The sequence below is a fragment of the Microcaecilia unicolor genome, chromosome 2 (assembly GCF_901765095.1).
Source record: "Microcaecilia unicolor chromosome 2, aMicUni1.1, whole genome shotgun sequence".
Lineage (NCBI taxonomy): Eukaryota > Metazoa > Chordata > Amphibia > Gymnophiona > Siphonopidae > Microcaecilia > Microcaecilia unicolor.
Window position 1 is genome coordinate 429407760 of NC_044032.1, and position 16346 is coordinate 429424105.

General features: G+C 40.5%; 1 protein-coding gene across 5 annotated transcripts in view; it reads left to right on the forward strand.

Annotated features, from left to right (window-relative positions):
* Nucleotides 1-16346, forward strand: part of AIMP1 (aminoacyl tRNA synthetase complex interacting multifunctional protein 1) — a 106257-nt gene that overhangs the window by 76401 nt on the left and 13510 nt on the right. For all 5 annotated transcript variants that reach the window (XM_030190778.1, XM_030190777.1, XM_030190779.1 and 2 more), the window contains exon 6: nucleotides 8478-8646. In XM_030190778.1, coding sequence (XP_030046638.1) covers nucleotides 8478-8646 — 169 coding nt within the window. The remainder of the gene's footprint in view (nucleotides 1-8477; nucleotides 8647-16346) is intronic.

The window sequence follows — 16346 nt, forward strand, 5'->3', positions numbered from 1 at the left end:
AAGGGCTATGGTAGTGGTGTACAGTTGTGGGGAGTGGGCTTTCGAGGGGTTTTGGGGTGGATCAGCACACAAGATAAGGGAGCTGTGTACCTGGGAGCTTTTTCTGAAGTCCATTGCAGTGCCCCCTAGGGTGCCAAGTTGGTGTCCTGGCATGTCAGGGGGACCAGTGCACTACGAATGCTGGCTCCTCCCACGACCAAAGAGCTTGCATTTGGTCGTTTCTGAGATGGGCGTCCTTAGTTTCCATTATCGTCGAAAATCAGAAACTACCAAGTCTAAGGACGACCATCTGTAGGGATGACCTTAATTTCAATATTTGGGCGTCCACGACCGTATTATCGAAACGAAAGATGGACGCCCATCTTGTTTCGATAATACGGGTTTCCTTGCCCCTTCGCTGGGACATCCTGCGAGGACGTCCTCAGGAAAACTTGGGCACCCCTTTCGATTATGCCCCTCCACCTGATCTATGGCTTTCCCCTTGCGCCTTCACTGCTAAATATTTTCTGAGCTTCACCCATGCTTTCTTGAATTCTGTTACTACATTTAGCCTCCACCACCTTTGCAAGAGTATTTTCTTATGCTGTTACTGAGCCCCCCATTTCAAGAGTAGCTTAATAGTTAGAGTTGTGGTCTGAGAAACAGAGAAGCCTGGTTCCCACTGCCCCTCTTTGTGATTTTGGGCAAATCACTTAAACCTCCATTATCCCAGGTACAGACTTAGTTATTTTCCTGTCCCTGGAAAGCTTGCAATCTATCATACCTGAATGTAACTTGCTTTGAGCTGTAACTGAAAAAGGTATAAGTTAAATCCAAAGTCCCTTCCCTCCCTTTAAATGTCAGTGAGTAAATAGATGTTCTCTGAAAATTGCATTCCAGACTTTTCCTCTCACAGCAACAACATTAATTTAGTCATACAGGTAGGAAGAACTTTGGCAGCAAACGGGACAATGTTGAATAGTACCTGGCAGTCTCATTTGCCTGGAAACAGACAGTTTGCCAGGAGCTGTGAATGTAGCAGAACAGAGAGTCTGAAATCATTTTTTAGCATCTGTTTTAAGAACTGCTGTACTTGTTTAAGGGAGAACTTTGAGACGGCAGTATGAATCGTTTTTCCCATCGATTTAAAATGGGAGACTCCCCTGTGTACATCTGGTCCTTTGGTGAGAAATCAAACAGGAAACTGCATTACAGGCAATTTCTCGGATCGACCGCTCCCATTGTGTTTCAAGCTGGGATTAATCAAAAGGATTTAACTTCTTTCAGAAAGAACAGCGGGCCAAGAAATTAATCAGGGAAGGGTACGAGGAGCTTTTTTTATTATTATTTTAGTTTTAATTTATTTTTAACCAGTATGACATAACTATGCCACAGCAGATGGCTAACAAATTGTATAAGTACCTGCAGAACACCAGGAAGAAGCAACACTCTAGGAAATGGTGGAGAGGAAATGAAGCTGTTTGATATTAAATGCCATATTTAGTTAGGAGATGCTGTTATACTGACAGCCATTCAAAAGGAGGTTGCTACAGGGGAGTTAGATTGCGCCCCTCCGTCATCCCCCAACATCCTCCCCAAAACATCATTCTCATGTAATTCACCCTGGATTGTTTCATGTAATCTTCAATTGCAGTACGTATGATTTCACAAGCCTGCACAGAGAGCCTACAATTTACTCTTAAAACTTAGCAAATTAGAGGCCATTATCATTTCTAAAGGTAATTTATTCCGGGTCCCCTGGCTAAGGAGGATGAAATGATTTGAGGTTTAATCCTGAATACGATTTTCGTTGTTTCTGTCATTCTTTTTCTATGAGGAAAATCTGCTCATCTTCTTACGCACATGTCTGTGAATATAACTGGGAAACAGCTTTGCTTCCTAGAAACTGACACTGATGACTGTCGGTGATTGCGTGTCTTTACAGAAAAGCAAGATGGAAAGACTGTCCTAAAATTCAATATATGTAAAAATAACTGTGGTGAGTCTCTTTCAATTGAAAGGAAGCTCTGGAATGAGGGGGCTTAGGATGAAGGTGAACCTCATCCTCAGAAGTAACCTGAGGAAATATTTCTCCACAGAAAGGGTGATGAATTTGTGGAACGGCCTCCTAGTAGAGATGGCGGAGACAAAAACTGTATCAAAGTTTGAGAAAGCTTGGGACAAGTACATAGGATCTCTAAGGGAATGGTAGGGAGAGTAGATGGCATGGATGGGCAGACTGGATAGGCCATATGATCTTTATCTGCCTTCATTTTTACTATGTTTTTGGAGATTGCATATCACATGTGAACATCTCTTCTGTAGCAATATAATTGCTGCCAAGGGCCAGAATGTTGAACTCCTTTAACAGCAGTATTTGCTATTTGGCTTCTCCATCATATTTGTTTACCCATTTCATGACTGTATGACTACCTAGATTTCTCTCCCTGTCTGGTCTCCATATATTGTATGTATTTTTATGCGTCTTTGGAATAAGATGCTTACAATTGTGTTTTATTATTATTACAACTGTATGCATCGATGGTGTAAATTCTACCCAAACAGCTGCTCCGGTGCAGGGGGGCTGGTAAGGAAGGGAACCTCCTAATATCTGCTCCTATGTCTTCTAAGGTGGCTCTTCCCGTCCCCCCTCCCCCAATACCTTTCTCCTATTGTCCACTGTGCTGCATTGATGCTTAATATGTATCTTAGTGTTCTTTGCTTGGGATTCCGATGCAAGATCAATGCAACAGAGTCCCAGTTGACCAAAAATACTGTTCACACATACTGCTAATCCAGTCATGGATATGCATTCATTCAAAACTTACTATTTGTGATAACTCGAGAAAGAGATTGAAAAGCAAATTCCACATTGATCTTGGAGAAATTAATCCTTTCCAAGATAGTAGTTTAACTCCTAGTCTGGTGTCAACGTCATTATTAAATTTGAACATAGAGAGAAGCTAATGCAGTAGCACAGACAAGAGGAGTGAAATCCAATCAGTTCTATTAGGACTGAATAGAGAAGTAGAAAAGAAAGAACAACCATATCTTAAACAACTAAGTATTACCTGAATTGGTTATTACTCTGTTTACCATTAACCTTCTCTTTGCTTCATGTACAATTTCTCATTCATAATAAGTAGAGAGGTGTGGTAGCCATGTTAGTCCACTCTTAAAGGTTATCAATAGAAATCAAACAAAATAAAACATGGAAAAGCAAATAAGATGATACCTTTTTTATTGGACATAACTTAATACATTTCTTGATTAGCTCTCCAAGGTTGCCCTTCTTCGTCAGATCGGAAATAAGCAAATGTGGTAGCAGATAGTATATATAAGAGAAACATCAAAGCATTACTTTGACAGTCTGACAGAGTGGGAGGGTGGGGGTATGCATGGGGACATCAAAGCATTTCATTGATATTCTAACAGAATAGTGTTGGTAGGTGAGAGGAGGGTAATAAACAGAGAAATACAGCTTTATGGTTTATAATGGGTTAGAAAAGAAAACCCAGATCCTTATTAAGTCCTGTTTGTTGGGTGTCAAAATATTCAATCATTCTTATTTCAAATTCTTATTCTCTCATTCTTATTTCTCATTCATAATAGATTTTCTAAATGTTAAACATCCATAGCTATCCCAGTACGTTCATGATATTGTATTGTAAAATTGGATTCTTACAACAAATTACTTTGTTATGTATCCTATACTGTTTATTGTAAAGCCACATTGAACTCAAAACTTGTTTGGAATAATTTGGGCTATAACTGTCACAAATACAATAAATAAATAAAAGTCACTATATAAAAACAGTATTAAGGTGGGGTCACATGATGCCGCTGCTCAATTTTTCCTTATTTTAATTTCGTCCAATGGGCTGATTTCATTGAACATCATTCAAGCAGACTGAAAAGCATTCTAACCCAGAATCCTGTTCAAAGCCAAAAAAGATCCAACTATACAACACCGCAGAGTAACCAGGCCCTGTGAGTGAGCTCAACTTAGAGGAAGAATAGGAACTACAGAAAATGTGATCATAGTAAAACAATATCATGAAATCGTTAGCAGCAAAAATCACTACAACTCTTAACCTCAGGCAGGAAATAATTGTTTATAAGGTAGCAGAGCTAGCCTCGGTTTGGCAGGAAATCTCCAGTAGTGTGGATGAGTCAGAAAATTGAATCAGTTAACATATAATTATGTACAAAAGTTTAGGTACAGAAGCTGACACAACTTTTTATATGATACAAGTTAGACAGGGCACCTTTCTGCAAATTATAATGCATATTATTTGTATGATTTTTAACAGATTAAAAGTAATAACGTGAACATGGCAGTTGCAGAATTTTGGACAAATTGCCAGTTGAAGTTTATTGGAAGGCCACAATGATTAAAGGTTTTTCTACTTACTGTGCTTTTAACAGTGAAACTTTACACCCAGTAAGTACAAAGGCTGTGCAGTAGTTGTTGCGGATGTGCCCAGCATATCCTCTGCAGTTACCACATTACTCTGTGTTAAGACTGTTTGTAATTAGCATGGATACACCTGACACCTCTCATTTATTTATTTATTTAGATTTTGCTCACACCTTTTTTCAGAAGTAGCTCAAGGTGAGTTACATTCAGGTACTCTGGATATTTCTCTGTCCCAGGAGGGCTCACAATCTAAGTTTGTTCCTGAGGCAATGGAGAGTTAAGTGACTTGTCCAAGATCACAAGGAGCAGCAGTGGGATTTGAACCGGCCACCTCTGGATTGCAAGACCGGTGCTAACCACTAGGCCGCCACTCCACTCTTGAGGAGGTGTTAACTGCAGCTGTGCTAACTGCACAAGTGACAGGGTAATTCTATAACAGTGCGCCTAGATATGTGTTCAGGAGCCCTTAAATAGGAAAGGAGCTCTCTTAGTAGTTGGTGAAGACGGTGTAACATGAGAGAGACCATGATTGACTTATATTGTATAAAATCTAAACAATTTCACAAGGGAATAAATTGAGTATATAATTGAGAGCAGTGTAAGCCAAATTACAATAACATATATTAAATTATTGTAGGAGAGAGAGGCCAGTTTTTTAGGCGCAATGTTCAGTACACTCGAGTGAACAAAATTTTTATTTGTTCATGGTTCATTCAGACCCACACCATCATAGTGCTCCTTGTGTGGTGCACAGTGCTCAAATTAATATCATGAATGTAAATTAACTTAGAGACATACAGTATCCACAATATTACTGCATCAAAAACCACTACAGTCTTCCCAATAAAAGTCCAAACAACCCATAATTTTAAATCACAGTCAAACACGGGTGAAATGTCCAGGAATCATAGGTACACTTATCTTTATGCATCTTCCAAATATAAGAGAAACCGACTGGTGTTATTGGGAAGTTAAAGATTTTAGAGTGACCTTTACAGTCTCCAAACTTGATTGTTATTATTGAAAATCTGTGTAGAGATCTAAAACATGCACAGTACGGCTAAGAATATTTGATTTGGAAGAGTGGGCAAACATTCCAAAAGCTAGAAAAGAAAGACTCAGCTGACCCCAGGAACAGTTTGGAATCTGTTGTTTCTGCCAAAGGTGTTACAAAGTACTGACTGGTAAGGTGTCCAAACATTTGCACCTGCCATATTCATTTTTTCTTAAATATATTAAATATATGCAATTTTAGCAAATTAATAGTTAAGCATGCATTACAGTTGCAGAAAGATGTGCTTAACATAGTACGATGTAAAAGTTGTGTTTGCATCTGTTGATGTACAGATTCAGTGAAGCATACAATTTGACCAGTGGTATCTAAACTTATTAGTCCTTCCAGCTTCCTGGTCATCCAATTTCTTCAATAGAGCTTCCAGCTCTATTGAAACCAGTTGCCTTTTGGTTATGATGCCTTCAGTCCATATGGCGTTTTTATTCCCCGTTCTTATATCTCCTTCAAATGCAAGGCATTGTAGTGAAGTGAAATTCCTCAGTAATGGATGAGACACCCCCCCCCCCCCACTCCCTTTTTAGCTGCGTACAGTGCTCCTATACCATCCCCTGCAGGAGGATAAGATTAGTCCAGGAATTACAAATTAAGGGCCCTGTTTACTAAGCCGCACTGTAGGTGTGCTAGCGTTTTTAGCACACGCTAACACTAGAGACACTCATATATTTCTATGGGTGTCTCTAGCTTTAGCACGTGCTAATTTTTAGTGCATGCTAAAAATGCTAGCGCACCTTAGTAAACAGGACCCTAAATGCAGGTTTTCCATGACAATGGAAACATTGTCAACTGGAACATTCAAACATTCACTTTCATACAAATTCTCAAGTTACAGAGAGTTGGGGTGGGCTTTTTTTTTTGTTGTTTTTTTTTTACTGGATTTTCAGTAGAGAAAATGTGCTATTCACTAAGGGTTCCTTTTACTAAGGTGCGCTGAAAAATGGCCTGCGGTAGTGTAGACGCATGTTTTGGGCACACAGAGAATTATTTTTCAGCGCATCTACAAAAGATCCCTTTTTAAAATGTTTGCCGAAAATAGACATTGACCTAGCGGTAAGGTCTCACGCGGTAACGGTCTACACACGTCAGAAAATAAAAAAATATTTTGTGGACACGCACCAAAATTGAAATTACCGCAAGGGCCATGCAATAACCGGGAGGTAACTAATTTGGCGCGCGTTGGGTGCATGTAGATGTCTATCCTGCTTATTTTCGAAAGAGAAAAATAAGCCTTAAAATATATTGGCCACAGCACACAAATCCTTGTATAGAAACAGAGAAAAAAAAATGTAGGCAGCTAAAGACCATATGGCCTTTCCAGTCTGCCCATCCATGCCATCTGCTCTCCCTATCATTCCCTTAGAGATCCTATATATTTGTCCCAAGGTCTCTTGAATTCAGATACTATTTCCGTCTCCGCCACTCCCACCGGGAGGTCATTCCATAAATTCACCACCTGTTCTTGAAGATGTATTTCCTCAGGTTACTTCTGAGTCTAACCCCTTTCACCTGGCAATTCTCTTACTTAATTCTCCTTTTAAAAACAACTCTTCTATGTTCTTATCTGTATCTGTCCAGCCTTGGCATTGTAGAATGGTAGTGGTCTTAGATAGATTTATTTATTTATTTATTGTATTTGTACCCCACATTTTCCCACCTTTTTGCAGGCTCAATGTGGCTTACAGATTCTGGATATGAGAACGTCATTACATGTTTTATACAGACAGTTGATCATGAGCTGAGGTGAAAGAGGAATAAGATGGAAAGGTGTTGGATAAGGTCGTGTGAGAGGTGTTCTTTGGTGTATTTGGGTGGTTTAGGAATGATTTGGTTCATTGAGAGTGACTTTTGTAGGCTCTGTTGAAGAGATGTGTTTTCAGAGCTTTGCGAAAGCTGGTTAGATTGGTCATGGTTTTCAGGGCCGTGGGTAGTGCGTTCCAAAACTGTGTGCTTTTGTACTCAGTTACAGTGTGATAAAGATATCAAGTCATTTGGGGCTTAATTTACTAAGTTTTATCCCCATAAACACAGAATGGGAGAAAAGCCTTAGTAAGTCAGGCCCTTCATGAGTTGTTGATAGCCCATGATATTTCCAAAACAATATTTCATCTGTACCTCAGTTGAGGTAAACTGTTAACAACACAAATCTGGGTGGTATCCTAAAAAAAGATCAGCTTTGTAACATCAAGAAATACCTTTTCATGGAGAGGGTTGTGGATGCCTGGAATACCTTCCCGATGGAGGTGGTAGGGACAAATGCAGTGACTAGATTCAAAAACATGCGGAATAAACACAGAGGATCATTTTATAGAAAGAGGATGGAATCAAAACAAAAAGTGCGTGGAATAGCTGGTACAACTCTGGCCACCTTGTTCTGCAGATGGGATGGACCGTACAGATCTTTCCTGCTGACATTTGTGTGTATGTAAACATTAAAGATTTCTCACTTTACATCACAGTTAGAGAGGGTCATTGAGATTGTGGTCCCTCAAGCTTGTTCAAGAAATGAAAAAAAAAGTGTATTTGACTTTGACAACTTGTACCATACCTGTGACTCTGCTCATAAGGTCTCAATATGTGACAGAAATGAGAACACATGGTTTATTTGTTGCATCCCACTTACCGATACTCATGCCTGTTTCCTAGCCTTTGTGTTTTGTCTAGTTCTTTGTGCCGGAGAGGGTGTGGGCGCCAGAGTTTCACAAGTGATAGGCATGTGATTATGTATATACTTTTTGGAGCTCAAATGATGTTATATTGGAAATGTGTTGTAAAATCCCAGCAGATCATTTCTTGTGAAGAAATGTCTCTGGTACAGAACATCCTTTGAAAACTGTCTAGTTCAGCATCTGGTCTGTCCTGTTCAGAACTTAAGCATGTTGTGAACAGACACAGAAAAAAGTACATGTATTTTTTTTCCCCGCATCCACATCTTCTATGATTTAAGTCATAAAATGTAAAGCCTAACTCCTTTTGCATTCTATCACAAAGTTGTGTAATGTTTTGCAGATGCAAAACCGTATGGCAGTGCTGCTATGCAACCTGAAGCCTGCAAAGATGAGAGGTGTGGTGTCTCAAGCTATGGTAATGTGTGCCAGCTCAGCAGAAAAAGTGGAAATCTTGGATCCTCCTAGTGGTAGTGTTCCTGGAGACAGGATCACTTTCCAAGGCTTTCCTGGTAAGTAACTACTAGTACATGGTACGAAAATCACATCCTTGGTAAAAGACATCTGTTTCTTTTGTGGTATGTGAATGCTGAAAAAAGGGAGGATGATGTAATAGTCATAAGAATAGCCATACTGGGTCTGATCAGTGGACCATCTAGCCCAGTATCCTGTTTCTAACGGTGGCCAGTCCAGGTCACAAGTACTTGTCAGAAACCCAATTAATAGCAACCTACCATTTCCGGTGCATGCAGTAGTTTCCTCCATATCCATCTCAATAACAGACTATGGACTTTTCCTCCAGGAACTTGCCCAAACCTTTTTTAAAATCCAGATACAGTAACTGCTGTTACCACATCCTCTGGCAGCAAATTCCACAGCTTAACTATTCTTTGAGTGAAAAAATGTTTCCTCATATTTGTTTTAATATAAAACAACAATGAGACAAATTTTGAAGCTTCATGAAGAGCATGATTTTATGAGGGAATCTAGTTAAAGTGCCTTTTTAAGGCACCTGTATTGAGCCTGTTTTATAAAGACAAGTAGGTGCCTAGAGCTGGTGTAAATGTAACAGTAAGTGACGGCAGATAAGGACCTGAACAGTCCATCCAGATTGCCCAACTGTCACACTCATTATCAATTCATGATTCAGTCAACAATGAATGTGATGTAAAATACTTGGCCTGAGACCTTACTGCCACCCATTGACTTAGCGGTAAGGTCTTGTACGTTAATCGGGCGGTAATCGTCAGGTCATGTAAACTGCCAGTTACCGCCAGGTATGCACCATGCAGTAGAAAATAGAAAATATTTTCTACTGCGTGTTTTGGACGCGCGTTAAAAATGGAATTACTGCCCGGGGCACGTGGGTAGCTTCTCCTTCTTACCTACAAATGCACTCAGTCTGCTGCCCCTCACTACCTCTCTACCCTCATTTCCCCTTACGTTCCCGCCCGTAACCTCCGTTCACAGGATAAATCCCTCCTCTCAGTACCCTTCTCCACCACCGCCAACTCCAGGCTCCGCTCATTCTGCCTCGCCTCACCCTATGCTTGGAACAACCTTCCTGAACCCTTACGCCAAGCCCCCTCCCTGCCCGTCTTCAAGTCTTTGCTTAAAGCCCACCTCTTCAATGCTGCGTTCGGCACCTAACCCTTACCGTTCAGTGAATCCAGACTGCCCCAATTTGACTGCCCCTATCGGACCGACCGTTCACGTGTCTATTAGATTGTAAGCTCTTTGAGCAGGGACTGTCTCTCTTTGTTAAATTGTACAGCGCTGCGTAACCCTAGTAGCGCTCTAGAAATGTTAAGTAGTAGTAGTAGTAGTAGTTCCAATTTGACACACGTTTATATGCGCCTTAGTAAAATGGCCCCTAATATACCCCAAAACGAACACGTTTAGGCATATTTTCAAAGCACTTAGCCTTCCAAAGTTCCATAGAAACCTATGGAACTTTGGAAGGCTAAGTGCTTTGAAAATGGAAAACACTAGCTAATGAAAAATAAAGGATGATTTAAAACCCTCACTGTTTGAGCCTGGCTGTCTTTATATTTAGTCCCTGACTAACTAACAGGGAGTATTCTACAGGAGTCTCAGCTGGAACATTCAAACATTCACTTTCATACAAATTCTCAAGTTACAGAGAGTTGGGGTGGGTTTTTTTTTGTTTTTTTTTAACTGGATTTTCAGTAGAGAAAATGTGCTATTCACTAAGGGTTCCTTTTACTAAGGTACACTGAAAAATGGCCTGCTGTAGTGTAGACGCATGTTTTGGGCACACACAGAATTATTTTTCAGTGCATCTACAAAAAATCCCTTTTTAAAATTTTTGCCGAAAATAGACATTGACCTAGCAGTAAGGTCTCACGCGGTAACAGTCTACACACATCAGAAAATAAAAAATATTTTGTGGACGCACACCAAAATTGAAATTACCGCAAGGGCCACGCAGTAACCAGGAGGTAACTAATTTGGCGCGCGTTGGGTGCATGTAGATGCCTATGTGGCTTAATAAAGAGGGTCCCTATGGGAGCTTTTTACAAAGCTGCGCTAGCATTTTTAGCTTGTGGTAAAAATAAGCTAGCAGTAAATGCTGAGACTCTCATAGGAATATAATGGGCATCAGCGTTTACTGCCAGCTGATTCTTTTTTTTTTACTGCGAGCTAAAAACGCTAGCGTGACTTTGTAAAAGACCCCCTAAATTCTCCCAGCATAAGTTTCTTTCCTCTTAAAGAATGGTTTACTAGTATTTATTTTAAACATGAGCACTGCAGCAGTGACATCTTGTTTAAAAATATTTTTTTCACTCTCAAAATTATTTCATCAAACTCACATTCAATATTCATTTTCCTTTAAAGAGAATTGTTTGTCTTACAATGCTCACAAAATAAGATTAATTTCACTTGTTTCATGCCTGTTTGAAAGCCCTTGTCAGACAGGTTTATTTAAGAATTCTTATTTTTTCAATAATTTATACTTATACTATTTCCAGAATTTAAAAATGAACAGATCTCTCATTTAACAAGCCATAAAGCTCTCATACATTCCATATGATTGAACCTATAAATTTTTAATTTAAATACTGACAAGTTCCTATAAATACGTTTTCCTTTTCTTTTCCAAATCAACAGATATTTTATTCTGCTGTTTAATTTGAGCTATAGTAAATATTGCTTCAATAGTTACCTTCCAGTTTCAATATTAACTAAAGAAAATATTATTTCTTTCAAAATTATTTCTGAAGTACTTGCTCTTTAGTTTTCACTTAAGCAGAGTTGTTTACCAATTACTTTTTAAATCCTATTAATTCTATTTTTTTATTCTTCACAAACACACATATTCTGCACCTCCTGCCTCTTCCAATTTTAGCTTCTCCCCAGTTTTGTGGCTCATATTCTTTCAGGGAGTAGTGCAGCCAATCAGCTTGTAGCTTACATTGCTTGTAAACAGAGTCAGAGAAGTCACTTTTAAAACCTTTTTTAAAAAATGATATTTCTAAACTTTGTATAAAACCTCACTAAATCAGGTTAGCAGCTATTAAACCTCGCTTTTATCAAAGATTTTAACTTTGGCAATAGTTGAGAATTTTATTTTTGACTCTGTACTATTTTTATAAATTGCAATTTTCTGCAGCATTTCTGTCACCTAGCAACCACACAGCACAAATAAGGACCCTTTTAGCACCTGTAATATGGCCCCAATAATGCCCCAAACACACAAAGATTGTATTTTTAAATATAATGAGCCAGTCTCTGTGCTGGTCTCCTTTATTTAAGTTCGCATGCACAATTTTTCATTCCAAAATCATCACTGTATGGGTTTTGTGAGCCCCCCCCCCCCTTGCCTCCCAGCAACCTTTGCTTGCAAATGTGAACTTTTCGGCGCATTCACAGTCGCATTAGTAATGTGAATCGCGTTACCAAATTGCCCACAAACAAAAGGACCCCTCGGTCTCTGCCAGTACACCTGACACTTATTTTAAATAAATTTGCCAGTCCGTGGCTTGAATTTAATTCCAAGAGCTTCCTCACACTTTGCTGGGCCGATCCTGTGACGCCCTCGCATGCGAGGATGACACGACCGCTGATGATATCGTGTTCCTCACCACAGCGCATGTGCCCAAGTGATGTCTGCGGCTTCACAAGGCAGCGTTTAAAACCAGGGTCTCTCCTGCTTTTCCCAGAACTCCCTGCCCTTCAAAACGGCCTGGAGCTGCCTTGATAGGACCCAACACGCAATCCCTATGGCGAGATTCCACCACCGTGGGACTTAGCTTAAAAAGACTCCTGTGTTCTACCCAAAGCCTCGGGAGCACTCGGGTACTTTTTTTTTAAATTTATAACCAGCTGGTTACATATATAATGCCATATCCATTCCCTTTCTTCCTACCCTGACTTTCCTGACATAGCATGGTATAACTATATAAACATAGTAACATAGTAGATGACGGCAGAAAAAGACCTGCATGGTCCATCCAGTCTGCCCAAGACAAACTCATATGTGTATACCTTACCTTGAATTGAATTTGTACCTGTCCTTTTCAGGGCACAGACCATATAAGTCTGCCCAGCAGTATTTCCTGCCTCCCAACCACCAGTCCCGCCTCCCAGCACCGGCTCTGGTACAGACCGTATAAGTCTGCCCTCCCCTATCCTCGCTTCCCAACCACCACCTCCTCTTTCCCCCACCTGCTCCGCCACCCAATTTCAGCTAAGCTTCTGAGGATCCATTCCTTCTATCCCAGTCATGGTTCTAAATCTAAATCTTCTTCTTCCATCACAGCCTCAAGATCTAAAACCTTATTTCCCATACTTTTAAGTTGTTGCTTTTTAGGTTTTTGTACCTGGGGCAATGGACTTGTGACATGTTCAGGGTCACATGGAGCCACAGAGGTTAGGCTATTCCTCCATTTCAAGTCTTCAGAAATGTCTTTTCTGACATGAGTAGGCATATTTTTGAGAAGAAACTGAATTTATACAGTATTTTATTAGGATTTATTTACTGCCTTTTTGAAGGAATTCACTCAAGGCGGTGTACATTAAGAATAAATCAAACATGAGCAATAGAAAATTACAGCAGAAAAATCTCTCTATATAAAACGCACCACCAACGTTCTAATGAAGCCTCACTTTTCCAACGTTCTAAATGTGAGGCGCCAGAGATCAATTTTTCAACCATGACTGTCTGCCTCGCACACATATCAAACGTGATGACCACGCGGGCGGAGCAATGACACTCACAGACTGTGTCGCACGTCTGATTGGCTGAATTGGGTGAAGCCAAGGATGACGTCGCCAGCACAGCTGTTCCACAAAAAACCAAGGAAAGGGGGAGGAGCCTACTCCTCCCCCTGCCTAGGAATTCATGCAACTTAGCACCCCCCTTCCGATACAAACACAAAACAAACCCCCCCCCAAATCCATCTCATTTTACAACTACAGGCAACGCGCAAACACGAAGATCCGCCTCCTTTCCTTTCCAGTGTCAGAGTTCAAATTCCTACAGCTCACCCACAACCCCTCCCCTTCCGATACCACAACTACCACTTATCATTTCTATAGCGCTACTAGACGTACGCAGCGCTGTACACTTGAAACTCCTCCCCCCCACATGCATCTCACTTTACATCTACAGGCAACGCACGAGAACGAACATCCGCCTCCTTTAAGTTATGACAGCAAGCAAGGAATCACCCTGACAGCAACAAATCACCAACTCCTTTTCCTAGCAACCTAGCATGCAGGAAGAGATTTTGCAGCCAATCAGCGATGGTCTTATTGTTGGTGCTCCTGCGCTTGGGGCTGACTACTACTCTGAGCTCTGAAGAATTGTTTTCGTGAGGCAGGGATACAAGTGACACAGCTTCCCCGTAGCAGAATGGGAAACACTTAACATGATCCTAAAAGAAGTAACTCCTCCTCCCCTCTTCCAACAGCAAGCAAACCAGCAGAGCAGCTCGCTTCTGAAGTGTTAACGTTGATGTGGCAATAAAAGGGTTAAGGGCTGCAGTCACTGACACGGTACCATTGTGCTTCTGAGGGGAAGATGAGACAGAAAACACAGATTTATTTTACATTCAGTGTGTATGAAAACTACTGAGGGTTTGGTTGGCTTTTTAGTTTTCCACTTTGCAATTCGCTTTGCTGCGGTTCTGCTTCCTTGGGAAGTTCTGTGCATGGTAAAGCACTTTCAACACTGCTTTTGCACTTAACATGAAGTTCACAAAACAACATTTTTGAAAGCTTTATTGCCTTTTACCATATGCTTACAAACATTTAATTACTTGAAAGGAGTATTGACAATTCTTTTCCAAACATTTCATTCCTGAAATACCTCAGTCAATATCTCTTTTCTTCACACACACTCACTATCGGACTCACACAGTCTGTCTGTCTCTCTGTCTTACTCACACAAACACTCTGTCACACTGACCACCCCTGTGGTCCTGCACACACACTCTCTCACATCAGATGGAAGGAGAGCAAGGGAAGGAGGGGGTCATGGGACTCAGTTCCTCACACACACTCTCTGTATCTCTCTGTCACACAAACACACAGTCTCTATCACACACACACAGACACACTCTTTCAATCCCTCTGTATCACTCTCGCACACACACACTCTCTGACTCACACAGTCTGTCTCTCTGTCTTACACACACTCTCACTCACACAAACACTCTGTCACAATGACCGCCCCTGTAGTCCTGCACACACACTCTCTCACATCAGATGGAAGGAAAGCAAGGGAAGGAGGGGGTCATGGAACTCAGTTCCACACACACACTCTCTGTATCTCTCTGTCACACAAACACACAGTCTCTATCACACACACACAGACACACTCTTTCAATCCCTCTGTATCACTCTCACACACACACACACACACACTCTCTGACTCACACAGTCGGTCTCTCTGTCTTACACACACTCTCACACACACAAACACTCTGTCAAAAAGGACCACCCCTGTGGTCCTACACAGGGCCTCCTCCTTCCTCATTATACACCCTTCACTATTACTCCATCTCATTACAATACTTTAATATTAAATATTTGGTTAACAAAAAACAACTAATCAATATAACCTTGCTAGCGCTCGTTTCATTTCTAACAGAAACGGGCCTTTTTTTTACTAGTATTCAAATAATACAAATAATGGCATAGTATACTACTTACAATGTCAACACAATATGTAATAGACCATTTTAATTAACAGTGTAGAATATAAGCAAAGAAGGAGCATATAGATAGGTAAAAGAGTTAGAGGAGTTAGAAAATAAGGTGACTAATTTAAAGAAAAGTTGCACATGAGGTCAGAGAGATGATAAAACGTGAGTGAGACTAACAAGTTAGTTACTTCTTCCATTAAAGGCCTGGTTGAAGAGCCAAGTTTCACCTGCTTCCTAAAGTAGAGATAGTCTTGTGTTAAGCTGAGCCTTTCAGGCAAATCATTCCAGAGTTTGGGGGCTACTCCAGAGAAGGCTCGCTGGCGGTACTACATCGTGTAATGTCTTTTGGAGAGGATGTGGTTAGGGATACTCCTCGGGAGGACCTTAGTGTCCTTGGAGGTGTTTAAAGGGTGATCCCGTTTTTCAAGTACTCTGTGCCATTTCCTTTAGGGGCCTTGAAGATCAGACCTAGAATTTTAAATTTAGCCCTGTATTGTACTGGTAGCCAGTGAAGATTTTGCACAAATGGTGTGATGTGGTCACATTATTTATTTATCTTATTATTATTATTAGGATTTATTTACCGCCTTTTTGAAGGAATTCACTCAAGGCGGTGTACAGTAAGAATTGATCAAATATGAGCAGTAGGCAATTAGAGCAGTAAAAATATTTGAATAACAATACAAAGTATGGCATGGTATACTACTTGCAATGACAACACAATATGTACTAGAACATTATAATTGGTAGTGAAGGGTAAGGCAAAGTTGTAACATAGAGATGAGTAAGAAAGTTGGAAGAATTAGAAAGTAAGCTGATTGATTTGAAGAAAGTTGCACGTGAGGTCAGAGAGATGGTTAACTATTATCTCAGCTAGGGTAGGAGTGGATAAACATGTCCCGCTGCAGTATGTGCAGCCCAAGTCAATCCTTGTGTGTGTGTGAGTGAGACTAACAAGTTAGTTATTCTTCCATTAAAGGCTTGGTTGAAGAGCCAAGCTTTCACCTGCTTCCTGAAGTACAGGTAGTCTTTTGTTAAGC